The 27105-nt window shown below is 51.9% G+C and overlaps 1 protein-coding gene and 1 long non-coding RNA gene across 2 annotated transcripts in view; one reads left to right on the top strand and one right to left on the bottom strand.

The window, feature by feature from the left end:
• Nucleotides 1-27105, top strand: part of LDLR (low density lipoprotein receptor) — a 43618-nt gene that overhangs the window by 13440 nt on the left and 3073 nt on the right. The window contains exons 4-17 of the mRNA XM_073016950.1: nt 1880-2260; nt 3184-3306; nt 4010-4132; nt 6918-7037; nt 7770-7895; nt 9277-9448; nt 9534-9761; nt 12139-12257; nt 13210-13349; nt 15012-15153; nt 15288-15440; nt 17910-18080; nt 23027-23104; nt 25284-25441. Coding sequence (XP_072873051.1) covers nt 1880-2260; nt 3184-3306; nt 4010-4132; nt 6918-7037; nt 7770-7895; nt 9277-9448; nt 9534-9761; nt 12139-12257; nt 13210-13349; nt 15012-15153; nt 15288-15440; nt 17910-18080; nt 23027-23104; nt 25284-25441 — 2234 coding nt within the window. The remainder of the gene's footprint in view (nt 1-1879; nt 2261-3183; nt 3307-4009; nt 4133-6917; nt 7038-7769; nt 7896-9276; nt 9449-9533; nt 9762-12138; nt 12258-13209; nt 13350-15011; nt 15154-15287; nt 15441-17909; nt 18081-23026; nt 23105-25283; nt 25442-27105) is intronic.
• LOC140711911 (uncharacterized) lies at nt 17879-23036 on the bottom strand. Its single transcript, XR_012093248.1, has 2 exons — nt 22868-23036; nt 17879-18977 (listed from the first exon to the last, which is right to left on the bottom strand). It is a non-coding gene; the product is annotated as an uncharacterized lncRNA (long non-coding RNA).

Here is a 27105-nt window from a genome sequence, read left to right as displayed (position 1 = left end):
CTTGGCTGCCTTAATACAAGTGGCATATCCCAAATCCAAAAACCTGAAATTCAAAGTGTTGAGCACCCAAAATTCTGAAACGTCTTGAGCACTGACATTTAGAAGAAAATGCTTATTGGAGCATTTTGGATTTCGGATTTTTACCATCAAGTGTGGAGTCCTAATTAGGAAAAAGCCAGGCTGGTCAAACCAAGGGAAAGCAATAAAAGAAGGCAGATAGAGTCGAGTGCAGTGGCTCACGCCTGTAATCCCAACCCTTTGAGAGGCTGAGGCGGGTGAATCACTTGAGGTCAGGAGTTTAAGAGCATCTTGGCCAACATGGTGAAACCCCGTCTCTACTAAAAATACAAAAATTAGCCAGGCGTGGTGGTGTGTGCCTGTAATCCCAGCTACTCGGGAGGCTGAGACAGGAGAATCACTTGAACCTGGGAGGCAGAGGTTGCAGTAAGCCAAGATCACACCATTGCACTCCAGCCTGGGGGACAAGAGTGAAAATCTATTTCAAAAAAAAAAAAAGAAGGCTGGGCATGGTGGCTCATGTCTGTAATCCCAGCACTTTGGGAGGCTGAGGCGGGTGGATCAGGAGGTCAGGAGATCAAGACCATCCTGGCTAACACGGTGAAACCCCTTCTCCACTAAAAATACAAAAAATTAGCTGGGCGTGGTGGCAGTTGCCTGTAGTCCCAGCTACTCGGGAGGCTGAGGCAGGAGAAAGGTGTAAACCCAGGAGGCGGAGCTTGCCGTGAGCTGAGATGGCACCACTGTACTCCAGACTGGGCAGCACAGCGAGATACTGTCTCCAAAAAAAAGAAAAAAAAAAGAAGAAGAAGGCAGATAAACTATATAAGTCTGCCTTTCTTCATGGTCCAGAACACATAGTCCTCCTGTGTAAATAACTCCCAATCTTCCTGTGCCCAGGTATCAGCAGACACCTTGGCTGATAGAAAATTGCAGGTTAGCGCACTGCAACCTTGGCATCATAGGGACTGCACAAAGCCCTCTTCAGCGCACAGCACAAGCACCATTCTATAAAATCTCCAGCAAGCAGCCGGGTGCGGTGGCTCACACCTGTAATCCCAGCACTTTGGGAGGCTGAGGCGGGCTGATCATCTGAGGTCAGGAGTTTGAGACCAGCCTGGCCAAAATCATAAAACCCTGTCCCTACTAAAAATACAAAAAAATTATCCAGGCATGGTGGCAGGTGCCTATAGTCCCAGCTACTTGGAAGACTGAGGCAGGAGAATCGCTTGAACCTGGGAGGTGGAGGTTGCAGTGAGCTAAGACCGTGCCATCACACTCCAGCCTGGGGGACAAGAGTGAGACTTCTCAAAAAAAAAAAAAAAAAAAAAATCCCCAGCAAGCCTTTGTCTCCTGGCAGTCAGCTCCTCTCTTGCTGACCTGCTCATTGCTTTCTTGCAAGGTATTTTCCTACCTTCTCAAATAAATCTGCGTTTCTTTACCTACAACTGCCTTTTTTTTTTTTTTTTTTTTGAGACCGAGTCTCACTTTGTTGCCCAGGCTGGAGTTCAGTGGTGCAGTCTCGGCTCACTGCACCACTGGTCCCAAGCATTTTAGAGAAGTGATACTCAACCCAAAATAAGGACAGGAATTCTATAAATGGTGCCACCATCTTGCAGCTCTCAGTTTAACAGCTTTACACCTATTAACGCACCAGTCCTCAGAGCAGTGCTGGGAGATGTGTACAGATGAGGAAACTGAGGCACTGAGAGGGCAGTGGTTCAGAGTCCATGGCCCCTGACTGCTCCCCAGCCCGCCTCTCCAGGGGCCTGGCGTTTCTGTGGCAGCGTCCCCGGCTATCGAATGGGCTAGTGTTGGGGACTTCACGGTGACGGTGTTCACGGCCCATCCATCCCCGCAGCCCCCAAGACGTGCTCCCAGGACGAGTTTCGCTGCCACGATGGGAAATGCATCTACCGGCAGTTCGTCTGTGACTCAGACCGGGACTGCTTGGACGGCTCGGACGAGGCCTCCTGCCCGGTGCTTACCTGCGGCCCCGCCAGCTTCCAGTGCAACAGCTCCACCTGCATCCCCCAGCTGTGGGCCTGCGACAACGACCCCGACTGCGAAGATGGCTCGGATGAGTGGCCTCAGCACTGTCAGGGTCTTGAAGTACCCAAAAGGGACAGTAGCCCCTGCTCGGCCTTCGAGTTCCACTGTCGAAGTGGCGAGTGCATCCACTCCGGCTGGCGCTGTGATGGAGGCCCCGACTGCAAGGACAAGTCTGACGAGGAGAATTGCCGTAAGGACAGGGGCGGGGCCGGGGGCGGGGCGTCCTATCACCTGTCCCTGGGCTCCCCCGGGTGTGGGACATGCAATGATTTAGGTGCTGAAGTGGATTTCGAACATGCCAAGAAAGTTTTCCCATTTCATGTTTTTTTTTTTTTTTTTTTTTGAGGTGGAGTCTCACTCTGATTTTTTTCTGCTCTAAATTTCCTGCATCCATGAGGCCCCAGGCGATGGTTCCTGTTGGCTTATTGGAAAATCACTGTTTGGAAGGTGCTGGTTGTTTTTTGTTGTTTGTTTTTGTTTTGAGACGGAATTTCGCTCTTGTTGCCCAGGCTGCAGTGCAATGGCGCGATCTCGGCTCACTGCAATCTCTGTTTCCCAGGTATAAGTGATTCTCCTGTCTCAGCCTCCCAAGTAGCTCGGATTACAGGCATGCACCACCAGGTCCAGCTATTTTTTGTTGTATTTAGTAGAGATGGGGTTTCACCATGGTAGTCAGGCTGGTCGCAAACTCTTGACCTCAGATGATCCATCTGCCTCAGCCTCCCAAAGTGCTGGGATTACAGGTGTGCACTGCCGCACCCAGCCTCTTTTTTTTTTTTTTTTTGAGACGGAGTCTTGCTCTGTCGCCCAGGCTGGAGTGCAGTGGCCGGATCTCGGCTCACTGCAAGCTTCGCCTCCTGGGTTTATGCCATTCTCCTGCCTCAACCTCCCAAGTAGCTGGGACTACAGGCGCCCGCCACCTTGCCCGGCTAGTTTTTTGTATTTTTTAGTAGAGATGGGGTTTCACTATGTTAGCCAGGATGGTCTCGATCTGACCTCGTGATCCGCCCGTCTCGGCCTCCCAAAGTGCTGGGATTACAGGCTTGAGCCACCGCGCCCGGCCTCTGGTTGTCTCTTCTTGAGAAAATCAACACACTCTGTCCTGTTTTCCAGCTGTGGCCACCTGTCGCCCTGACGAATTCCAGTGCTCTGATGGAACTTGCATCCATGGCAGCCGGCAGTGTGACCGGGAATATGACTGCAAGGACATGAGCGATGAAGTTGGCTGCGTTAACGGTGAGCACTGGCCATCTGCTTTCCCATCCCCCATTCTCTGTGCCTTACTGCTTGCAAATTATTTGTGAAGCCAGAGGGCGCTTCCCTGGTCAATTCTGCACCAGCTGTGTGTCTGTGGGCAAGTGACCTGAGTTCCCAGAGCCTCACTTCCTTTTTTTTTAGATGGAGCCTCGCTCTGTCACCCAGGCTGGAGTGCTGTGGTGCAATCACAGCTCACGGCAGCCTCTGCCTCTGGGGTTCCGGTGATTCTCCTGCCTCAGCCTCCCGAGTAGCTGAGATTAAAAGCATATGCCACCATGCCAGGCTAATTTTTTGTATTTTTATTAGAGACAGGGTTACACCATGTTGGCCAGGCTGGTCTTGAACTCCTGACCTCAGGTGATCCACCTGCCTTGGTCTCCCAAAGTGCTGGGATTACAGGTATGAGCCACCACCCCAGGCCTAATTGTTTTGTATTTTAGTAGAGATGCGGTTTTGCCATATTGCCCAGGCTGGTCTCGAACTCCTGGGCTCAAGCGATCTGCCTGCCTCAGCCTCCCAAAGTGCTGGGATTACAGGTGCAAACCACCGTGCCCGATGCGCTTTCTTAATGAATCCATTTGCATGTGTTCTTATGTGAATAAACTATTATATGAATGAGCACCAAGCAGACTGCAGGTCAGACACACCTGACCTTCCTCCTTCCTCTCTCTGGCTCTCACAGTGACACTCTGCGAGGGGCCCAACAAGTTCAAGTGTCACAGCGGCGAATGCATCAGCCTGGACAAAGTCTGCAACATGGCTAGAGACTGCCGGGACTGGTCAGATGAACCCATCAAGGAGTGTGGTGAGTCAGGGTGCAGGCGGCTTGCAGAGTTTGTGGGGAGCCAGGAATGGAACTGAGAAATGAGTGCTGTAGGGTTTTGGGAACTCCACGCTGCCCGCCCTGTGCAAAGGGCTCCTTTTTTTATTTTGAGACAGTCCCGCACTGTCGCCCAGGCTAGAGCACAATGGCGTGATCGTGGCTCCGTGCAACCTCCGCCCACCGGGTTCAAGCGATTCTCCTGCCTCAGCCTCCCAAGTAGCTGGGATTACAGGTGAATGCCACCGTGCTGTACTAAGTTTTGTATTTTTAGTAGAGATGGGGTATCACCATGTTGGCCAGGCTGGTCTCGAACTCCTGACCTCAAGTGATCCACCCACCTCCTAAAGTGCTGGGATTACAGGCGTGAGCCACCTTGTCCTGGTAAGGTTTTTTTTGTTTTTTTTTTTTGAGACAGAGTCTCACGCTGTCGCCCAGGCTGGAGTGCAGTGGCCGGATCTCAGCTCACTGCAAGCTCCGCCTCACGGGTTTACGCCATTCTCCTGCCTCAGCCTCCGGAGTAGCTGGGACTACAGGCGCTGCCACCTCACCCGGCTATTTTTTTGTATTTTTTAGTAGAGACGGGGTTTCACTGTGTTAGCCAGGATGGTCTCGATCTCCTGACCTCGTGATCCACCCGTCTTGGCCTCCCAAAGTGCTGGAATTACAGGCTTGAGCCACCGTGCCCGGTCGTGTTTTTTTTTTTTTTTTTTTTTTTTTTACCAACTCTCTATGGTGGATGCTGAAAGACCCTATTAGGGTAACTGTACAGTACAGAGAACACAGTGGGGAGTTTTCTCTGTCATATACCAGGGAGGGCTTGGGCACGGTGGCACACTCCTGTAGTCTCAGCTACTCAGAAGGTTGAGGAAGGAGGATCGCTTGGGCCCAGGAGTTGCAGACTGTAGTGAGCTGTGATCACACCACCACACTTCAATCTGGGCAACAGAGTAAGAGACCCTATCTCTAAAAAAAAGTAAATATTTTGGACACTGTGGGCCATACGGTCTCTGGCGCAGTTTCTCAACATGGCTGTTGGGTGAACACCACCACCCACAGAACGCAAACCAATACATGTGGCTGTGGGCCCAGAAAATGTTATTTATGGACACTGAAATTGGAATTCCATATAACTGTTTTCTGTCACGAAAATGATTTCCCTTTTTATTTTTATTTTTCTTCTCAAGTATTTAAACACGGAAAAGCCATTTTTAGGCCTGGCGGGATGGTTCACGGCTGTGATCCCAGTACTTTGGGAGGTCGAGGCGGGAAGACCACAAGGTCAGGAGATGAAGACCATCCTGGCTAACATAGTGAAACCCCGTCTCTACTAAAAATACAAAAAATTAGCCAGGCGTGGTGCCGCGCATCTGTAATCCCAGCTGCTCGGGAGGCTGAGGCAGGAGAATCGCTTGAATGCAGGAAGTGGAGGTTGCAGTGAGCCAAGGTCGCACCACTGCACTCCAGCCTGAGCAACGGAGTGAGAGTCCGCCTCAAACAAAAAAATGTTTGCTCATGCAGGTCTTGAACTCCTGGGCTCAAGCTATCTGCCCGCCTTGGTCTCCCAAAGTTCTGGGATTATAGGCATGAGCTACAGTGCCCAGACTTTTGTTGTTTTATATATATATATTTAAACTGCAGCAAAAAACATGTAATATAAAATTTACTCTCTTAAACCTTAGTAAGTGCACAGTTCTGTGCCATTAGCACATTCACACTGTTGTACAGCATCACAACCACCATCTCCAGAACTCTTTTTTTAAATTTTGTTTGTGATGGAGTCTCGCTTTGTCACCCAGGCTGGAGTGCAGTGGTGTGATCTCTGTTCACTGCAACCTCCACCTCCCAGGTTCAAGTTATTCTCTGCCTCAGCCCCCTGAGTACCTGGGATTACAGGTGCCCACCACCATGCCTAGCTAAGTTTTGAATTTGTAGTAGAGACAGACTGGGTTTCATCATGTCGGCCAGGCTGGTCTCGAACTCCTGACCTCAAGTGATGCTCCCACCTCGGCTTCCCAAAGTGCTGGGAATACAGGCATGAGCCACCGTGCCTGGCCCCAGAAATCTTTTATCTTCCCAAACTGAAGCTCCGTCCCCATGAAACACTCATTCCCCATCCCCTCCCCAACTCCTGGCACCTACCATTCTACTTTCTGTCTCTATGAATGTGATGGCTCTAGGGACCTCCTTTGAGTGGAATCAGACAGCATTTTCCTTTTTTGACTGGCTTATTTCACTGAGCCAAGTGTGGTGGTTCACGCCTGTAATCCCAGAACTTCAGGAGACCGAGGCAGGCAGATCACCTGAGGTCAGGAGTTCAAGACCAGCCTGGCCAAGGTGGTGAAACCCCATCTCTAGTAAAAATACAAAAAATTAGCCAGTTGTGGTGGTGGGTACCTGTAATCACAGCTACTCGGGAGGCTGAAGCAGGAGAATCACTTGAACCCAGGAGGCAGAGGTTTCAGTGAACCGAGATCGTGCCATTGCACTTCAGCCTGGGCAACAAGAGTGAAACTGCGTCTAAAAAAAAAAAAGAAAGAAAAAAAAAGAGAGAGAGAGAGAGAGAGAGAAACCCCGTCTCTGCTAAAAAATACAAAAAAATTAGTAGTCAGGCATGGTGGCGCATGCCTGTAGTCCCAGCTACTCGGGAGGGTGAGGTATGAGAATCACTTGAACCCGGGAGGTAGAGGTTGTAGTGAGCCAAGATTGGCAGCGAAGGGATGGGTGGGGGCCTGAGCGTGACCAGTCTGTGTCCCCTGGCCCTGCACAGGGACCAACGAATGCTTGGACAACAACGGTGGCTGTTCCCACATCTGCAACGACCTTAAGATCGGCTACGAATGCCTGTGTCCCGATGGCTTCCAGCTGGTGGCCCAGCGAAGATGCGAAGGTGATTCCCGGGTGGGACTGAGCCCTGGGCCTCCTCTGTACTTCCTGACATGGCGACTAAACCCCTCATGCCTGTTTGCGGCCCATCTGTTAAGCGGACCTGAAAGCAGTTAGTAGGGCTTCATGAGATTCCACCGGCATGGAAAACTATCATCGGCTGGCCAGAGGTTCTTGCCTCTGGGGATTAATAATTAAGAAATTTCAGGCCGGGCGTGGTGGCTCACGCCTGTAATCCCAACACTTTGGGAGGCCGAGACAGGTGGATCACCTGAGGTTGGGAGTTCGACACCAGCCTTATCAACATGGAGAAACCCTGTCTCTACTAAAAATACAAAATTAGCTGGGCGTGGTGGCTCACGCCTGTAATCCCAGCTACTCGGGAGGCTGAGGCAGGAGAATTACTTGAACCTGGGAGGTGGAGGTTGCGGTGAGCTGAAATTGTGACATTGCACTCCAGCCTGGGCAACAAGAGTGAAACTCTGTCAAAAAAAAAAAAAAAAAGAGAAATTTCAGCTGATACAGCTTCACACTCTTGGTTGAGTTCCTGTGGTGAGTGGTGAGGTCACGTCATGGTTGAGGATGACACCTGGCTGTTTCCTTGATTACATCCTCCAAGAGGCCGGGCTGTCCCCTGGCTGCCTTCGAAGGTGTGGGTTTTGGCCTGGGTCCCATTGCTCCGTCTCCAGCCATTGGGGAGGAGTCCCCCCACCAAGCCTCTTTCCCTGCCTTCCAGATATCGATGAGTGTCAGGATCCCGACACCTGCAGCCAGCTCTGCGTGAACCTGGAGGGGAGCTACAAGTGCCAGTGTGAGGAAGGCTTCCAGCTGGACCCCCACACCAAGGCCTGCAAGGCTGTGGGTGAGCATGGGAAGGCAGCGGGCGGGGGCGGCCTCATCCCTTGCAGTCAGAAACGGTGAGGAGTTTCATCATCTGAACTTTGCACAGACTCATATCCCCTGGCCAGGAGGCTGTTTGCTCCCAAGGGCTCTGGCAGGGGAGTCCGCTGCCCTGTTAGGACGTGGGCTTGCCAGGGGCATGACTGCATATATCCTAGTTTCTAGGAATATCCAGTTAACGAAACCCTCAGCCCTGCTGGTGGAACAGGAACCGGCTTTCCTTTCAGGGACAACCTGGGGAGTGATTTCAAGGGGTTAAAGAAGAAAAAATTAGCCAGGTGTGGTGCCGCACACCTGTGGTCCTGGCTACTCTGGAGGCTGAGGCGGGAGGATCGCTTGAGGCTACTTGGGAGGCTGAGGCGGGAGGATCGCTTGAGGCCAGGAGGATTGGTTGATCCTCCCATGTCAGCCTCCGGAGTAGCCAGGACCTCAGGTGCATGCCCCCATGCCCAGCTAATTTTCATATTTTTAGTAAAGACAGGGTTTCACCTTGTTGGCCAGGCTAGTCTTGAATTCCTGAACCCAAGTGATCCTCCTGCCTTGGCCTCCCAAAGTGCTAGGATTACAGACACTACACCTGGCTATTATTATTTTTTAGAGACAGGGTCTTGCTCTGTCTTCCAGCCTGTAGTGCAGTGCAGCCTCCATCGTAGCTCACTGCAGCCTTGACCTCCTGGGTGCACACGATCCTGCTACCTCAGCCTCTGGAGTAGCTGGGACTACTGGCATGTGCCACCATACCTGGGTAAATTTTTTTTGTTTTTTTTGTTTTTTTTGTTTTGAGACAGAGTCTCATTCTGTCACCCAGGCTGGAATGTGGAATGTGGTGACACGATCTTGGCTCACTGTAACCCCCACCTCCCAGGTTCAAGCAATTCTTCTGCCTCACCCTTTCAAGTATCCGGGATTACAGGTTCCTGTTACCAAATGTGGCTAGTTTTTGTACGTTTAGTAGAGACGGGGTTTCACCACGTTGGTCAGGCTGGTCTCAAACTCCTGACATAAAGTGATTCACCCACCTCAGCCTCCTAAGGTGCTGGGATTACAGGCTTGAGCCACCGTGCCCGGCCTAATTTTTTTTTTTTTTTGTGGCAATAAAGTCTCATTGTGTTACCCAGGCTAGCCTTACACTCCCAGAAAAAGTGATCCTCCAAAAGTGCTGGGACTACAGGCGGGCTCCACTGTGCCTGTTCCCATCAGGAGGTTCTTTTCCACCCTGTTTTTCTGGGTGCCTCCTCTGGCTCAGCTGCACCCTGCAGGGTGACACGAGGGGATGGGGAGGCACTCTTGGTTCCATCGCTGGGTTCCCTCTGCCCCCCTGACCTTGCTCCCCGGGTCCCCAGGCTCCATCGCCTACCTCATCTTCACCAACCGGCATGAGGTCAGGAAGATGACGCTGGACCGGAGTGAGTACACCAGCCTCATCCCCAACCTGAGGAACGTGGTCGCTCTGGACACGGAGGTGGCCAGCAATAGAATCTACTGGTCCGACCTGTCCCAGAGAATGATCTACAGGTGAGCGTCGCCCCTGCCTGCAGCCTTGGCCCACAGGTGAAATGAGGCCTCCCGGCTCTGACGCCCTCCTCTCCTCCTGCCTCAGCACCCAGCTTGACAGAGCCCACGGCGTCTCCTCCTACGACACCGTCATCAGCAGGGACCTCCAGGCCCCCGACGGGCTGGCTGTGGACTGGATCCACAGCAACATCTACTGGACCGACTCTGTCCTGGGCACTGTCTCTGTTGCGGATACCAAGGGTGTGAAGAGGAAAACGTTATTCAGAGAGAACGGCTCTAAGCCAAGGGCCATCGTGGTGGATCCTGTTCATGGGTTCGTATCCACGACGCTGAGGGGTGCAGAGGGAAGGGAGGGAGCAGGAAGGGGCTTCAGGAACTGGTTAGTGTGCTGGGCATCGTGGCTCAAAGTGCCTGTAATCCCAGCACTTTGGGAGGCTGAGGAGGGTGGATCATCTGAGGTCAAGAGTTCAAGACCAGCCTGACCAACATGGTGAAACCTCATCTCTACTAAAAATACAAAAATTAGCCGGGTGTGGTGGTGTGCACCTGTAATCCCAGCTGCTCAGGAGGCTGAGGCGGGAGAATCACTTGAACCCAGGAGGCGGAGCTTGCAGTGAGCCAAGACAGCCCCGCTGCACTCCAGCCTGGGTGACAGAGCGAGACTCCGTCTCAAACAAACAAACAAAAAAAGAACTGGTTAGTGGTTAGTGGTTAGTGGTTAGTGGCTAGGCCCCAGAATGGTATCTTCCAAGCCCGTGGCTGACTCAGCAGCTCCTGGGACAAGGCACTCTGACCTGTGTTCTCTGGCAGGAAGCATTGCCCCTGCCTTCTGCCTGGCGTACTCTGTACCTGTCAGGTGACATCTGCCACCTGAGCACGTGAGAGGTGGCATCTCAGTTTCAGTGAGGCGCTGACAAGCTGGGATGCACACCGTCCTCACAGCCGCCATTAGGAGGTGGATGTTCGGTCTCGGGCAGAGATCACTGGAGAAGGCACACTCGGTGTCCGGCAGGGGAAAGCAGGGAAGAGAGCATCATTTAGATGGAACAGAACTTGCTTGCGGGGGAAGGTGGGCCCACTAGGGCCAACGTCCCTTTTTATTTTTGTTTGTTTATTTTTTTTTGAGACAGAGTCTCGCTCTGTCGCCCAGGCTGGAGTGCAGTGGTCTGACCTAGGCTCACTGCAAGCTCCGCCTCCCAAGTTCACAACATTCTCCTGCCTCAGCCTCCCAAGAAGCTGGCACTACAGGCGCCCGCCACCACGCCCGGCTAATTTTTTGTATTTTTAGTAGAGACGGGGCTTCACCATGTTAGCCAGGATGGTCTCAATCTCCTGACCTCGTGATCCGCCCACCTCGGCCTCCCAAAGTGTTGGGATTACAGGCGGGAGCCACTGCGCCTGGCCCCCTTTTTATTTTTTATTTTTTGAGGCGGAGTCTTGCTCTGTCGCCCAGGCTAGATTGCAGTGGCAAGATCTTGGCTCACTGCAGACTCCACTTCCTGGGTTCAAGTGATTCTCCTGCCTCAACCTCCCAATTAATTGGGATTATAAGCATGCACCACCACACCTGGCTAATTTTTTGTATTTTCAGTAGAGACTGGGTTTCACCATGTTGGCTAGGCTGGTCTTGAACGCCTAGCCTCAAGTAGTCCACCCACCTCAGCCTGCCAAAGAGCGGGGATTACAGGTGTGAGCCACTGTGCCCAACCCAACCCTGGATCTCTTTTAAACAAGACAGTGCTCACTGTTGCCACAGAACAATGGGTGGGGTACGTGTGGCCCAGTGTGTTTGGCCACATAACTGCCAGGCCAGCGGGAAAGAGACTCCAGACTGTCTCCACTCAGATACAGATGTTGTGTGTGTTGTGTGTGTGTGTTCTGGTCTCATGTTTGTTTTTATCGTTTGTTTTGAGACAGGGTGTCGCTCTGTCACTGAGGCTGGAGTGCAGTGGCGCAGTCAGAGCTCACTGCAGCCTCAAACTCTTGGGATCAATCGATTCTCCCACTTCAGCCTCCCACGTAGCTGGAACCACAGGTGCACACCACTGCGCTCAGCTAAATTATTTTATTTTTAGTAGAGATGAGGTCTTACTATGTTATCCAGGCTGGTCTTGACCTCTTAGCCTCAAGCAATCCTCCTGCCTTGGCCTCCCAAAGTGTTGGGATTACAGGCGCGAGTCATTGTGCGTGGCTTGTGTTCTTGTGTTTCTTCCTTTCTTTTTCTTTCGAGGTAGCGTCTCAGTCTGCCACCCAGGCTGGAGTGCAGTGGTGTGATCATAGCTCACTGTAGCCTCAGCTTCCTGGGCTCAAGCAATCCTCCGATTTCAGCCTCCTGGGCCTGGCCAGCATGGTGAAACCCCGTCTCTACTAAAAATACAAAAATGTAGCCAGGTGTAGTGGTGCATGCCTGAAATCCCAGGTACTCCGGAGGCTGAGGCAGGAGAATCGCTTGAACCTAGAAGGTGGAGGTCGCAGCGAGCTGAGATCGTGCCACAGAACTCCAGCCTGGGCGACAGAGACAGACTCTGTTTCAAAAAAAACCCAAACAAACCATATTTGGAGTTTGGGGTTCCCAGCAGGGCTATTTCCCAAGCCTGAGCCTGGCTGTTTCTGCCAGAATTCGTTGTACATGTTGGCTGGGATCCTCCCCCACCCTCCAGCCTCACAGCTATTCTCTGTCCTCCCACCAGCTTCATGTACTGGACTGACTGGGGAACTCCCGCCAAGATCAAGAAAGGGGGCCTGAACGGTGTGGACATCTACTCGCTGGTGACTGAAAACATTCAGTGGCCCAATGGTATCACCCTAGGTATGTTCGCAGGACGGCTGTCCCAGCCAGGGCCGGGCACAGGCTGAAGGATGGATGGGGGTCGCCAGGTGGCTCTGGGACAAGTCCAAACTGCTCCCTGAAGGTGTCCCTCTTTCTTTTTTTTTTTTCTTTTTGAGACGGAGTCTTGCTCTGTCGCCCAGGCTGGAGTGCAGTGGCGCGATCTCAGCTCACTGCAAGCTCTGCCTCCTGGGTTTATGCCATTCACCTGCCTCAGCCTCCCAAGTAGCTGGAACTACAGGCGCCCGCCACCTCGCCCGGCTAGTTTTTTTGTATTTTTTAGTAGAGACGGGGTTTCACCGTGTTAGCCAGGAGGGTCTCGGTCTCCTGACCTCGTGATCCGCCCATCTCGGCCTCCCAAAGTTCTGGGATTACAGGCTTGAGCCACCGTGCCCGGCCATCTCTTTCTTTTCTTTGTTTTTTCTTTTTTGAGATGAGGTCTTGGTCTGTCACCCAGGCTGGAGTGCAGTGGCGCAGTCGTAGCTCACTGCAGCCTCCACCTCCCAGACTCAAGTGATCCTCCTGCCTCACCCTCCTGAGTAGCTTAGACCACAGACACGTGCCACCACGCAGACTAATTTTATTTTAGTTTGGGGAAGAGACAAAGTCTTGTTATGTTGGCCTGGCTGGTCTCAAACTCCAGGGTGCAAGCGTCCCTCCCACCTCGGTCTTCCAGACTACTAAGATGACAGGCGTGGGCCGCCGTACTCAGCCTCCCTGAGGTTTTTCTGACCTGCAGCTCCCCTACCTGCCCGTTGGAGAGGGCGTCACAGGGGAGGGGTTCAGGCTCACACATGGTTGGAGCTGCCTCTCCAGGTACCTCTGCCGGGTCCCTGGGGGGTTATTCCTGCCCGGATCAGCGTGGCCAGGCCCGCAGGCCCCTCTGGGACTGGCATTGGCACGTGACCTCTCCTTATCCACTTGTGTGTTCTAGATTTCCCCAGTGGCCGCCTCTACTGGGTTGACTCTAAACTTCACTCCATCTCAAGCATCGACGTCAACGGGGGCAACCGGAAGACCGTCTTGGAGGACGAAAAGAGGCTGGCCCACCCCTTCTCCTTGGCCATCTTTGAGGTGCAGCTTACGTACGAGATGCAAGAACTTAGATGGCAGATAGACACAGACTGTGTAGATCGCTCAAGCCAAGACGAATGCGGAAAACTGGTCGTGACTAGGAGGAGGTCTTAGACCTGAGTTATTTCTATTTTCTTTCTTTTTTTTTTTTTCTTTTTGAGACGGAGTTTCGCTCTTGTCGCCCAGGCTGGAATGCAATGGTGTGATCTCGGCTCACCGCAACCTCCACCTCCCAGGTTCAAGCAATTCTCCTGTCTCAGGCTCCCCAGTAGTTGGGATTATAGGCATGGACCACCATGCCCGGCTAATTTTGTATTTTTAGTAGAGACAGGGTTTCTCCATGTTGGCCAGGCTGGTCTCGAACTCCCAATCTCAGGTGATCCGCCTGCCTCTGCCTCCCAAAGTGCTGGAATTACAGGCGTGAGCCACCGCACCTGGTGCTTTGTATTCTTTTTACTGAGAGTGGTGAAAGGCAGTGATCCTCGGTCACATGTGATCTTGGCTCTCAGGGCACATTTGGCAATTTCTAGAGATTTTTTGTTTGTCACAAGTCGATGGGGAAGCCTGGTGGCATGTATTGGGTAGAGGCAAGTGACGTTGCTGAACGCCCAGAACAGAGAAGTAGCAGGCCCTAGATAGAGCCACAGTGGGGAAACCTGCTCTAAGGAAATGGCATTATTTTATAACCCCACATTCCTGGCAGCATGATTACCAAGAGCCAAAAGTGGAGTCCCCCCAGGTCTGTTCGTCCATTTGCATTTTAGTAAAGGAATAGCTGAGGCCGGGTAATTTATAAAGAAAAGAGGTTTAAACTGGGCACAGCAACCTACGCCTATAATCCCAGAACTTTGGGAGGCTGAGGCAGGAGGGTCACTTGAGTCCAGGAGTGCGAGACCAGCCTGGCCAGTATGACGAAACCCTGTCTCTACAAAAAAATACAGAAAGTAGCCAGGTGTGGTGGCAGGCACCTGTAATCCCGGGTTCTCGAGAGACCGAGCCATGAGAATTGCTTGATCCCAGGAGTTGGAAGCTGCAGTGAGCCAAGATCATGCCACTGCACTTCAGCCTGGGCGACAGAGTGGGCCTCTGTCTCAAAAAAAAAAAAAAGAAAAGAAAAGAAAAGAAAAGAAAAAAGTTCTGGAAATGGATAGTGGTGATGGTAATACTTGCACCACAGTGTCAATCTGCCTAAGGCCATTGAACTCTGCACTTACAAATAGCTGAGATGGTACATTTTATGTTATGTATATTTTTACCACTATTAAAAACTAGTTGTGGGCCAGGCATGGTGGCTCACGCCTGTAATCCCAGCACTTTGGGAGACCGAGGCAGGTGGATAGCCTGAGGTCAGGAGTTTGAATCCAGCCTGGCCAACATGGTGAAATCCCGTCTCTACTAAAAATACAAAAATATTAGCCAGGTGTGGTGGCACGTGCTTGTAATCCCAGCTACTCGGGAGGCTGAAGTAGGAGAATCGTTTGAAGCCAGGAGGTGGAGGTTGCAGTGACCCGAGATTGGGCCACTGTACTCCAGCCTGGGCAACAAGAGTGAAACTCTGTCTCAAAAAACAAACAAACAAAAAATCTAGTTGTGGAGAGAGGGTGGCCTGTATCTCATCCCAGTGTTTAATGGGATTTGTCATCTTCCTTGCTGCCTGTTTAGGACAAAGTATTTTGGACAGATATCATCAATGAAGCCATTTTCAGTGCCAACCGCCTCACAGGTTCCGATGTCAATTTGTTGGCCGAAAACCTACTGTCCCCAGAGGATATGGTCCTCTTCCACAACCTCACCCAGCCAAGAGGTAAGGATGGGTCAGCCCCACCCCCCACCTTGAAACCTCCTTGTGGAAACTCTGGAATGTTCTGGAAATTTCTGGAATCTTCTAGTCTATCTGATGATCTGGTTCCTGCCCTGACTCCACTTCTTCTGCCCCAGGAGTGAACTGGTGTGAGAGGACCACGCTGAGCAATGGCGGCTGCCAGTATCTGTGCCTCCCTGCCCCACAGATCAACCCCCAGTCGCCCAAGTTTACCTGCGCCTGCCCGGACGGCATGCTGCTGGCCAAGGACATGAGGAGCTGCCTCACAGGTGCAGCACACGCCTTGTTTCTGTGTCCTGTGTCCTCCAACTGCCCCTCCTGAGCCTCTCTGCTTATCTGTCAAATGGGTACTTCTAAGTCATTGTGAGGACTCGTGAGTCGGGATAACCATACTTTTCTTTCCTTGGATGGACACATCAGCACTGGGCTGGACATTTACCCAGTTCCCCTTTGATACCTGGTTTCCTCTTTCCCGGACCCCTGAAGAGGTGATATGATTTCTGACAAGGGCCCTGACGGAGGAAATGGTCCCCTTTGTTGACTTTTATTTCTCTTTTTTGAGATTTGCTCTGTCACCCAGGCTGGAGTGCAGTGGTGCCATCTTGGCTCACTGCTGCCTCTCCTATTGGGTTCAAGCAATTCTCGTGCCTCAGCCTCCCAAGTAGCTGAGATTACAGGTATGCACCACCACGCCTGGCTAATTTTTGTATTTTTAGTACAGACAGGGTTTCTCCACAGTGGCCAGGCTGGTGTCGAACTCCTGACCTCAGGTGATCCACTCACCTCTGCCTCTCGAGGTGCTAGGATTACAGGCATGAACCACCGTGCCGGGCCCCCTTTGTGGACTTTTCTCATCCTCTGAGAAAGTCTCAATTGAGGCCAACACCTCCCTCAAGCAAATTGAATCTCCCTTTTGAACAACAACAAATAACAATATGACCCAGACGTGGCAGCTCACACCTGTGGTTCCAGCTACTCGGGAGGCTGAGGTGTGAGAATTGCTTGAGCCCAGGTGGTTGAGGCTACAGAGAGCTATAATCACACCATTTCACTCCAGCCTGGGGAACAAAGTGAAACCCTATCTGAAAAAGAAAAAAGAAAAAGAAACAATATGATCACAAAGTAGATATTCATGGTGTTTATTTTCAATAATCTTTTTTCAGTTTTCTTTTTTTTGAGATGGGGTCTTGCTCTGTCACCCAGGCTGGAGTGCAGTGGCCGGATCTCAGCTCACTGTAAGCTCCGCCTCCCGGGTTTACGCCATTCTCCTGCCTCAGCCTCCCGAGTAGCTGGGACTACAGGCACGTCCCACAATGCCCGACTAATTTTTTGTGGTTTTTTTTTTTTTTTTTCTTTTTTTTGAGACGGAGTCTCGCTTTGTCTCCCAGGCTGGAGTGCAGTGGCCGGATCTCAGCTCACTGCAAGCTCCGCCTCCCGGGTTCACGCCATTCTCCTGCCTCAGCCTCCCGAGTAGCTGGGACTACAGGCGCCCGCCACCTCACCCGGCTAGTTTTTTGTATTTTTTAGTAGAGACGGGGTTTCACCGTGTTAGCCAGGATGGTCTCGATCTCCTGACGTCGTGATCCGCCCGTCTCGGCCTCCCAAAGTGCTGGGATTACAGGCTTGAGCCACCGCGTCCGGCCTTTTTTGTGTTTTATAGTAGAGATGAGGTTTCACTATGCTAGCCAGGATGGTCTCGATCTCCTGACCTCGTGATCTGCCCGCCTCGGGCTCCCATATTGCTGGGATTAGGGGCGTGAGCACTTTTTTTGAGGCGGAGTTTCCTCTTGTTAACGAGGCTGGAGTGCAATGGCGTGATCTCAGCTCACTGCAACCTCTGCCTCCTGGGTTCAAGTGATTCTCCTGCCTCAGCCTCCCAAGTAGCTGGGATTACAGGCGTGTGCCACCACGCCTGGCTAATTTTCTATTTTTAGTAGAGACGGGGTTTCTCCATGTTGGTCAGGCTGGTCTCGAACTCCTGACCTTAGGTGATCCACCTGCCTCAGCCTCCCAAAGTGCTGGAATTACAGGTGTGAGCCATCGTGCCTGGCCTCATTTTGGACTTTTTAATTTTATTTATTTATTTGAGACAGAGTCTCACTCTGTCGCCCAGGCTGGAGTGCAGTGGCTGGATCTCAGCTCACTGCAAGCTCTGCCTCCGGGGTTTACACCATTCTCCTGCCTCAGCCTCCCCAGTAGCTGGGACTACAGGCACCCGCCACATCCCCTGGCTAGTTTTTTTGTATTTTTTAGTAGAGACGGGGTTTCACCGTGTTAGCCAGGATGGTCTCGATCTCCTGACCTCGTGATCCGCCCATCTCGGCCTCCCAAAGTGCTGGGATTACAGGCTTGAGCCACCGCACCTGGCCTTTATGTTTTTATTTTTTGGTTTCTTTTTTTTTGATACAGGGTCTCACTCTGTCCAGGCTTGAGTGCAGTGATGGGATCATAGCTCGCTGCAGCCTCTACCTCCTGGGCTCAAGCGATCCTCCCACCTCAACCTCCTGAGTAGCTGGGAGTACAGGCGTGCACCACCACCACACCTGGCTAATTTTTTTGTTGTTGTATGTAGAGATGGGATTTTGCCATGTTGACCAGGCTGGTCTTAAACTCCTGAACTCAAGAGATCCTCCTGCCTTGGCCTCCCAAGGTCATTTTAGACTTCTCCTCATTAGGCGCACTTATGAGAGGGGCTTGCAGGCACATGGCACTCAGAAGACGTTTATTTATTATTTCAGAGGCTGAGGCTGCAGTGGCCACCCAGGAGACCTCCACCGTCAGGCTAATGGTCAGCTCCAAAGCCGCAGCGACACAGCACACAACCACCCGGCCTGTTCCCAACACCTCCCGGCTGCCTGGGGCCACCCCTGGGCTCACCACGGCGGAGACAGTGACGGTGTCTCACCAAGGTAAAGGCTGGGCCTTCCCTGGGCCCCTCTTCCCCAGGAGGTGGGCCCCTTCAGTGGCCACGAACATTTTGGTCACGAGATGGAGTCCAGGTGGCGTCCTCACTCCCTTGCTGACCTCTCACTTGGGCCATGTGTCTCTGGGCCTCAGTTTCCCTATCTGTAAAGTGGGCCTAATACCAGTTCTTGCCCTCTTTGCAAGGATTAAATGGGCCAAATCATATGAGGGGCCGGGTCCTTCAGGCTCCTGGTTCCCAAAGTCAGCCACACACAGTCTGGGTCCTGAAATTTTATCAAGGCACAATCGCTGCCTCACCTTCAGGCATCTGCCCAGAAAGGCCAGGACTCAGGCAAGGAGAGGGAGGGATTCCTCAGGACGCAGCTTTTCGCAGAGGCTCCAAAAGGCTCGGGAATCCAGTACATTTTAACACAATTTTACAATTTTTTTTTTTTTTTTTGAGACGGAGTTTCGCTCTTGTTGCCCAGGCTGGAGTGCAGTGGCACGATCTTGGCTCACTACAACCTCTGGCTCCTGGGTTCAAGCGATTCTCCTGTCTCAGCCTCCCAAGTAGCTGGGATTACAGGCATGCGCCACCACGCCTGGCTAATTTTGTGTTTTTAGTACAGACGGGGTTTCTCTATGTTGGTCAGGCTGGTCGTGAACTCCCAACCTCAGGTGATCCGCCTGCCTGAGCCTCCCAAACTGCTGGGATTATAGGCGTGAGCCACCACGCCTGGCCTTTTTTTTTTTTTTTTTGAGACAGAGTCTCGCTCTCACCCATGCTGTAGTGCAGTGACGCGGTCTCGGCTCATTGTAACCTCCGCTTCCCAGGTTCAAGCGATTCTTCTGCCTCCGTCTCCCAAGTAGAGTAGCTGGGATTACAGGCACCACTGCCATGCCTGGATAATTTTTGCATTTTTAGTAGAGATGGGGTTTCACAATGTTGGCCAGTCTGGTCTCAAACTTCTGACCTCAAGTCATCTGCCCGCCTCGGCCCCCGCCAAGTGCTGGGATTATAGGCGTGAGCCACGGCACCGGGCCTACAATTTATTTTTCGGTGACTCACACCTGTAATCCCAGCACTTTGGGCAGCCAAGGTGGGAGAATGGCTTGAGTCCAGGAGTTCAAGTCCAGCTTGGGCAACACAGCAAGACCCTATCTCTACTACAAAATGAATAATAATGAAACTAATTTTTTTTCTTTTAAAACCCAACTATTCAACATGGTAATGCAATATATTTTTTAAAATTTTTTTCTTTGAAACGGAGCCTCTCACTGTTGCCTGGGCTGGAGTGCAGTGTCACCATCTCAACTCACTGCACCCTCCGCCTCCCGGGTCCAAGCGATGCTGCTGTCTTAGCCTCCCGAGTAGCTGGGATTACAAGTGCCACGCCTGGCTAATATTTTTGTATTTTTAGTAGAGACGGTTTCACAATGTTGGGCAGGCTGGTCTTGAACTCCTGACTTTGTGATCCACCCGCCTTGGCCTCCCAAAGTGCTGGGATTACAGGCGTGAGCCACCGTGCCTGGCCAAAACTTTTTTATTTTTATTTTTTTGGGGCACGGTCTCACTGTGTACCCCAGACTGGAGTGATAGGGCACTGTCACGGCTCACTAAAGCCTCAACCTCCCGGGGACCAGGTGTCTTCCGCTTCAGTCTCCCAGGTAGCTGGGACTACAGGCATGAGCCACCACACCCAGCTCATTTTTGAATTTTTTTGTAGAGACAGGGTTTTGCCTTGTGGCCCAGGCTGGTCTCCAACTCCTGGGCTCAAGCGATCTGCCCACCTTGGCCTCCCAAAGTGCTGACATTAATGCAATTTAAACAAAATTTTGGCCAGGCGTGGTGGCTGACGCCTATATTCCCAACACTTTGGGAGGAAAAGGCGGGCAGATCACTTGAGGTCAGGAGTTCTAGACTAACCTGGCCAACATGGTGAAACCCCCAGTCTACTAAAAAAACACAAAAGACACTTTGGGAGGCCGAGGCGGGCGGATCACAAGGTCAGGAGATCGAGACCATGGTGAAACCCCGTCTCTACTAAAAATAGAAAAAATTAGCTGGGCGCAGTGGCGGGCGCCTGTAGTCCCAGCTACTCGGGAGGCTGAGGCAGGAGAATGGCGTGAACCCGGGAGGCGGAGCTTGCAGTGAGCCGAGATTGCACCACTGCACTCCAGCCTGGGCGACAGAGCGAGACTCCGTCTCAAAAAAAAAAAAAAACAAAAAAAACACACACACAAGTTACCTGGGCATAGTGGTGGGCGCCTGTAATCCCAGCTCCTTGGGATGCTGAGGGTAGAGAATTGCTTGAACCTGGGAGGCAGTGAGCCAAGGTCATGCCACCGGACTCCAGCCTGGGTGACAGAGCAAAACTCTGTCTCCAAAAAAAATTTTTTTTTTTTTTTTTTTCAAATCATCACAGTATAGCCAAGGCCTGGCCACTTACTTCTGTAAATAAAGTTTTATCGGAGCCAGTGGTCCAGTGAGGCCGAATCCTGCAGGTGTAAGATCATAGCCTATCCTTGAAAATGTTGATATTTTGTTCATTGGGGGATTTTTTCATTAATTTAAATTTTAAAAAATAACATATTAAAGGCCAGTGTGGAGGTGCATGCCTACAGTCCTAGCTACACCCAGAGGCTGAGGCAGGAGACTCGCTTGAGCCCAAGAGTTGAAGTCCAGCCCGGGCAACATAGCAAGACTCCCATCTCTAAAAATAAAAATAATGCATTAGAATATTATTAGATTCCTGGGCAGGGCACAGTGGCTCACACGTGTAATACCAGCACTTTGGGAGGCTGAGGCGGGCGGATCACCTGAGGTCAGGAGTTTGAGACCAGCCTGGCCAACATGGTGAAACCCCGTCTCTACTAAAAACACAAAAATTAGCCAGGTGTGGTGGCGCACACCTGTAATCCCAGCTACTTGGGAGGCTGAAGCATGAAAATCACTTGAATCCAGGAGGCGGAGGTTGCAGTGAGCTGAGATTGTGCCATTGCACTCCAATCCTGGGGGACAAGAGTGATACTCTGTCCCCGCCCCCCCGCCAAAAAAAAGGAATATTATCGGATTCCTAAGCTTTTTGGCTCCTCCTTTAGTTTGGGGACTGGGGTGAGGGTCTGGCTGTCTTCATTCTGTAAGACCTGGCCTCACTGTCCTCCCTGGATGTGATGAGACCCAGGTATGGGTCAGGACGTCATTCATTTGTCCACCAGAGGGCGCCCAACCTGCTTTGAGCTGCTGGGAAATGGTGCTCCTAGACTTCTGGCAAACAAAAAAAAAGGGCACATCAGCAAATTTCAGACCATTCTTTTTTTTTTTTTCCCCCAGAGTAGCTGAAACCTTTGTTCAGTTACAAGCAGGATAAAATGGAAACTGCCTGGGAGAGGCCAGGAAACCTTCTTTCTTGGGGGAGGTGGGGCACTGCTAGAATTCCAGACCAGCCCATCCAGAACTCCTCAAATTTGGCAAAGAAGCCATTCATTCATTCATTCATTCATTCATTCATTCATTCATTCATTCATTCATTCATTTGTGTAGAGAGGAGGGGGTTCTGGCTATGTTGCCCAGACTGGTCTCAAATTCCTGGCCTCAGGTGATCCTCCTGCCATGGTCTCCTAATGTGCTGCGATTACGGGCGTGAGTCACCGTGCCTAGCTCTAGTGGACTTGAAATGTTGACTTGCCCGGGGCCTTTATGTTGAATGGCCCAGGTCCACTTGCATGGTTCTGTACCGAGGTTATCCCCATCCCATAATTCCTGGGACAGTTGATGCAGGACAATCAGCCTCCGTGCCATTCAACCTCGGGACTGAGCATGCTGGGCACTGTGGGGTCTGAAGGTGGCTCCCCTGTCTCCTTCAAAATACACTCATTGTTTTTCTTTTCTTTTTCTTTTTTTTTTGAGATGCAGTCTTGCTCTATTGCCCAGGCTGGAGTGCAGTGGCACGATCTCGGCTCACCGCAGCCTCTGCCTCCTGGGTTCAAGTGATTCTCCTGCCTGAGCCTCCTGAGTAGGTGGGATTATAGGTGCCCACCACCATGCCTGGCTAATTTTTGTATTTTTAGTAGAAACAAGGTTTCACCGTGTTGGCCAGGCTGGTCTTGAACTCCTGACCTCAGGCAACTTGCCCACCTTAGCCTCCCAAAGTGCTCGGATTACAGGTTTGAGCCACTGGGCCTGGCCTTTTTTTTTTTTTTTTTTGAGATGGAGTCTCGCTCTGTTTCCCAGGTTGAAGTGTGATGACGCGATCTTGGCTCACTGCAACTCCATCTCCCGGGTTCAAGGGATTCTCCTCCCTCAGCCTCCCGAGTAGCTGGAATTACAGGTGCCCGCCACCACGCCCACCTAATTTTGTATTTTTAGTAGAGGCAGGGTTTCACTACGTTGATCAGGCTGGTCTTGAACTCCTGACCTTATGTGATCCACCCGCCTCAGCCTCCCAAAGTGCTGTGATTACAGGCGTGAGCCACCACGCCTGGACCAAAATATGCTCATTTTAATAAAATGCAGATAAGTTGACAAAAATTTCACCCTCGACCTTGTCAACCTCCTGGAATGAAAGCCTCTGCGACCCTGCCCTAAAGACTCATCAATGTGAGGCTCAAGAACCTTCTTAGGCTGGGCTTGGTGCCTTATGCCTGTAATCCCCACACTTTGGAAGGCTGAGACAGGAGGATCACTTGAGTTCAAGACCAGCCTGGGCAACATAGCCAGACCCCTATTTCTATCCTCCCAAAGAAAAACCTTCTTAAACTGGAATTGAGTCCCACAACTTTGATAACTCACAAGTTAGCCCGTGTGGCATCTCGCAGACTCGGGAAATTTTCCGAGTGCCCAGGGAGACGTGCTGGGCACTTTCCTGGCCGTGACTGCTGTCCTCTGCCTGCTCCATTTCTTGGTGGTCTTCCTTTAGACCTGGGCCTCACTCTTGCTTCTCTCCTGCAGCTCTGGGCGACGTTGCTGGCAGAGGAAATGAGAAGAAACCCAAGAGCGTGGGGGCTCTGTCCATCGTCCTCCCCATTGGTAAGCGCGGGCCAGTCCCCCAGCATCCCCCGGGTCACAGCCTCCTGCAATGTGACCTCGTGCCTGCCCGGTTGGGCCTGTTCACCTTTTCTCCCGGGCAGGGTACAGCCCCACTGAGTGTCCCTTATCACCCCGACAGCCTCTCCCGGCTTCGGGCTGACAGTGACAAGATCAGACAGCTAAGGGGTCAGATGGAGGACGTGGAGCTGGGTCCTGTTCTGGGGAACTGGTTCTCTTGCAGGGAACTGTGTGGAGAGGCGCACTCTCGCTGCCTCACTCATGCTCATCCTAACTCACATCACATTTCTTTTTTCTTCTTTTCTTAAATTTTAAGAAAAAAGAAATTTAATTTGTTTTAGAGACAGAGTCTTGCTCTGTCACCCAGACTAGAGGGGCGCGATCATGCCTTGCTGTAGCCTCAATGTCTGGGCTCAAGTGATCCTCCCACCTCGGCCTCCCGAGTAGCTGGTACAAGCCACTGTACCCCGGTTCCTGTTTCTTAAACAGTCACAGCCTTGTGTGTGGCTAATCCTGGACAGAAATATGGAAGAAGTCAGCTACTTCTGGGGTGTGGCTCACCCAGTGGGCTTCAGGTTAGATATTCCTTATACTTACGAGGCTGGGTGCCGTGGCTCATGCCTGTAATCCCAGCACTTTGGGAGGCTGAGGTGGGTGGATCACTTGGGCTTAGGGCTTCGAGACCAACCTGGGCAACATGGCGAAACCCTGTTTCTACAAAAGATACAAAAATTAGCTGGGCAGGTGACACTTGCCTGTGGTCCCAGCTACTTGAAGGGCTGAGGCAGGAGGATTGCTTGAACCTGGGAGGTCGAGGTTGCAATGAACTGAGACTGCGCCACTGCACTCCAGCCTGGCGACAGAGCAAGACTCCGTCTCAAAAAAAAAATAATAAAATAAAATTCTTATGGATAGATTTGCCTATTTTCTGTTTGTTTGTTTTTTTTCTTTTTGGTGTTTTTCTGGTGTTTTTTTTTGAGATGGAGTCTTGCCCTGTCACCCAGGTTGGAGTGCAGTGACACGATCTTGGCTCACTGCAACCTCCACCTCCCGGGTTCAAGCAATTCTCCTGCCTCAGCCTCCCGAGTAGCCGAGACCATAGGCGCCCGTCCCCACGCCCGGCTAATTTTTGTAGTTTTTAGTAGAGATGGGGTTTCACTATGTTGACCAGGCTGATCTTGAACTCCTGACTTCATGATCCACCTGCCTCGGCCTCCCAAGGTGCTGGGATTATAGGCGTGAGCCACCGCACCCGGCCTGTTTATTTTTTGTTTTTTTGAGATGGAGTCTCACTTTGTTGCCCAGGCTGGAGTGCAGTTGCTCAACCTCAGCTCATTGCAACCTCCGCCTCTTGGGTTCAAGCGGTTCTCCTGCCTCAGCCTCCCGAGTAGCTGGGATTACAGGTGCCCACCACCACACCTGGCTGGTTTTTGTAATTTTAGTAGAGATGGGGTTTCACTTCATTGGCCAGGCTGGTCTCATCCTCCCGACCTCAAGTGATCCACCCAACTCGGCCTCCCAAAGTGCTGGGATTACAGGCGTGAGCCCCCACTGCCAACGCAAAAAAAAAAAAAAATAGCCGGACATGGTGGTGCATGTCTATAGTCCCAGCTATTCAGAACACTGAGTTGGGAGGATCGCTTGAGGCCAGGAGGTTGAGGCTGCAGTGAGCTATGATGATGCCACTGCACTCCAGCCTGAGGCACAGAGTAAGACACTGTCTCTCTCTTTTTTTTTTTTTTTTTTTGATGGAGTCTTGTTCTGTCACCAGACTGGAGTGCAGTGGTGCAATCTCAGCTCACTGCAACCTCCGCCTCCCGGGTTCAAGCAATTCTCCTGCCTCAGTCTCCCAAATAGCTGGGACTACAGGTACCCGCCACCATGCCCAGCTAATTTTTGTATTTTTAGTAGAGATGGGGTTTCACCATGTTGGCCAGGCTGGTCTCGAACTCCTGACCTCATGATCTGCCTGCCTCGGCCTCCCAAAGTGCTGGGATTACAGGCGTGAGCCACTGTGCCCAGCCCTCAAGACTATCTCTAAACAAACATAAAAGACCAAGAGTCCAGGTTATGGTACGATGCCCGTGTTTTCGCTCCAGCCATGGAGCTGGGTCTCTTGTGTTGAGCGGAGCTGTGTGACAGAGTGTGCCTCTCCCTACAGTGCTCCTCGTCTTCCTCTGCTTGGGGGCCTTCCTCCTCTGGAAGAACTGGCGGCTGAAGAGCATCAACAGCATCAACTTTGACAACCCTGTCTATCAGAAGACCACAGAGGATGAGGTCCACATTTGCCGCAACCAGGACGGCTACAGCTACCCCTCGGTGAGTGACCCCCTCTAGAAGGCCAGAGCCCATGGCGGCCCCCTCCCAGCTGGAGGCATAGGATTCTCAAGGGACCAGGCCGAGGCTTCCCCAGCCCTCCAGATCGAGGACGGCATTAGGTGAATGCTTCTGTGCGCTCGTTCAGAATGTCAGTGGACAATGGCCTCGGTGATGTAGAGGAACGCTGGATCAGCAAATAGAGTTCCATCAGATGGTGACAGAGCAAAGAAAGTCAAAAGGAGTTCAGAGGCCGGGCGCGGTGGTTCACGCCTGTAATCCCAGCACTTTGGGAGGCCAAGGTGGCGGATCACCTGAGGTCAGGAGTTCAAGATCAGCCTGCCCAGCATAAGGAAACCCCGTCTCTACTAAAAATACAAAAAATTAGTTGGGCGTGGTAGTGGGCACCTGTAATCCCAGCTACTTGGGAAGCTGAGATAGAAAAATCGCTTGAACCCGGGAGGCGGAGGTTGCAGTGAGCCGAGATCCCACCACTGCACTGCAGCCCGGGTGGCAAGAGCAAAACTCCATTTCAAAAAAAAAGGAGTTCAGAGGCCGGACACGGTGGTTCATACATGTGATCCCAGAACTTGGGGAGGCTGAGCAGGTGAATCACCTGAGCTCAGAGTTCATGACCAGCCTGGGCAGCATAGCAAGACCCCATCTCTGCAAAAAAATAAAAATTTAGCCTAGACAAGCGCCTATAGTTACAGCTACTAGGGAGGCTAAAGCAGGAGGTCAAGACTGCAGTGAGTCGTGATTGCACCACTGCACTCCAGCCTGAGTGACAGAGCAAGACTTTGTCTGTTAACAAAACAAAACAAAACTCAAAGAAGGGTTTCCAAAGGGCTGGGAGGGAGGAAGGGAGAGGAGGTGTTTTGTGTGTGTGGTGGTGGTGGTGTTTTGAGACAGGGTCTTGCTTTGTCACCCAGGCTGGAGTGCAGTGTTGCGATCTTGGCTCACTACAACTTCTGCCTCCTGGGTTCAAGCAATTTTCATGCCTCAGCCTCAGCCTCCTGAGTAGCTGGGATTACAACACTATGCCCGGGGAATTTTGTATTTTTAGTAGAGATGAGGTTTCGCCATGTTGCCCAGACTGGTCTCGAACTCCTGACCTCAAGTGATCCACCCGCCTTGGCCTCCCCACATGCTGGGATTGCAGGCGTGAGCCACCATGCCCGCCTTGATCTTCAGACAAGGGGTTTAGGGTAGGTAGGTTTCTCTGAGCCAGAGGAACAGCCTGTGCGAAGGCCCTGAGGCTGGACCGTGCCTGTTGGGTTTGAGGCCGTTGTAGCTGGAGCAAAGAGGGGTAAAAAGGCAGGAGGCCGGCCGGGCGCGGTGGCTCAAGCCTGTAATCCCAGCACTTTGGGAGGCCGAGACGGGCGGATCACGAGGTCAGGAGATCGAGACCATCCTGGCGAACACGGTGAAACCCTGTCTCTACTAAAAAAATATAAAAAACTAGCCGGGCGAGGTGGCGGGCGCCTGTAGTCCCAGCTACTCGGGAGGCTGAGGCGGGAGAATGGCGTAAACCCGGGAGGCGGAGCTTGCAGTGAGCTGAGATCCGGCCACTGCACTCCAGCCTGGGAGACAGAGCCAGACTCCATCTCAAAAAAAAAAAAAAAAAAAAAAAAAGGCAGGAGGCGACCAGGCTGGTTGTGCAGAGC

This window comes from Chlorocebus sabaeus, chromosome 6 (genome assembly GCF_047675955.1).
Source record: "Chlorocebus sabaeus isolate Y175 chromosome 6, mChlSab1.0.hap1, whole genome shotgun sequence".
NCBI classification, from domain to species: domain Eukaryota; kingdom Metazoa; phylum Chordata; class Mammalia; order Primates; family Cercopithecidae; genus Chlorocebus; species Chlorocebus sabaeus.
The sequence above is the reverse complement of the archived record's forward strand: the minus strand, read 5'-3'. Positions and strand labels throughout refer to the sequence as shown.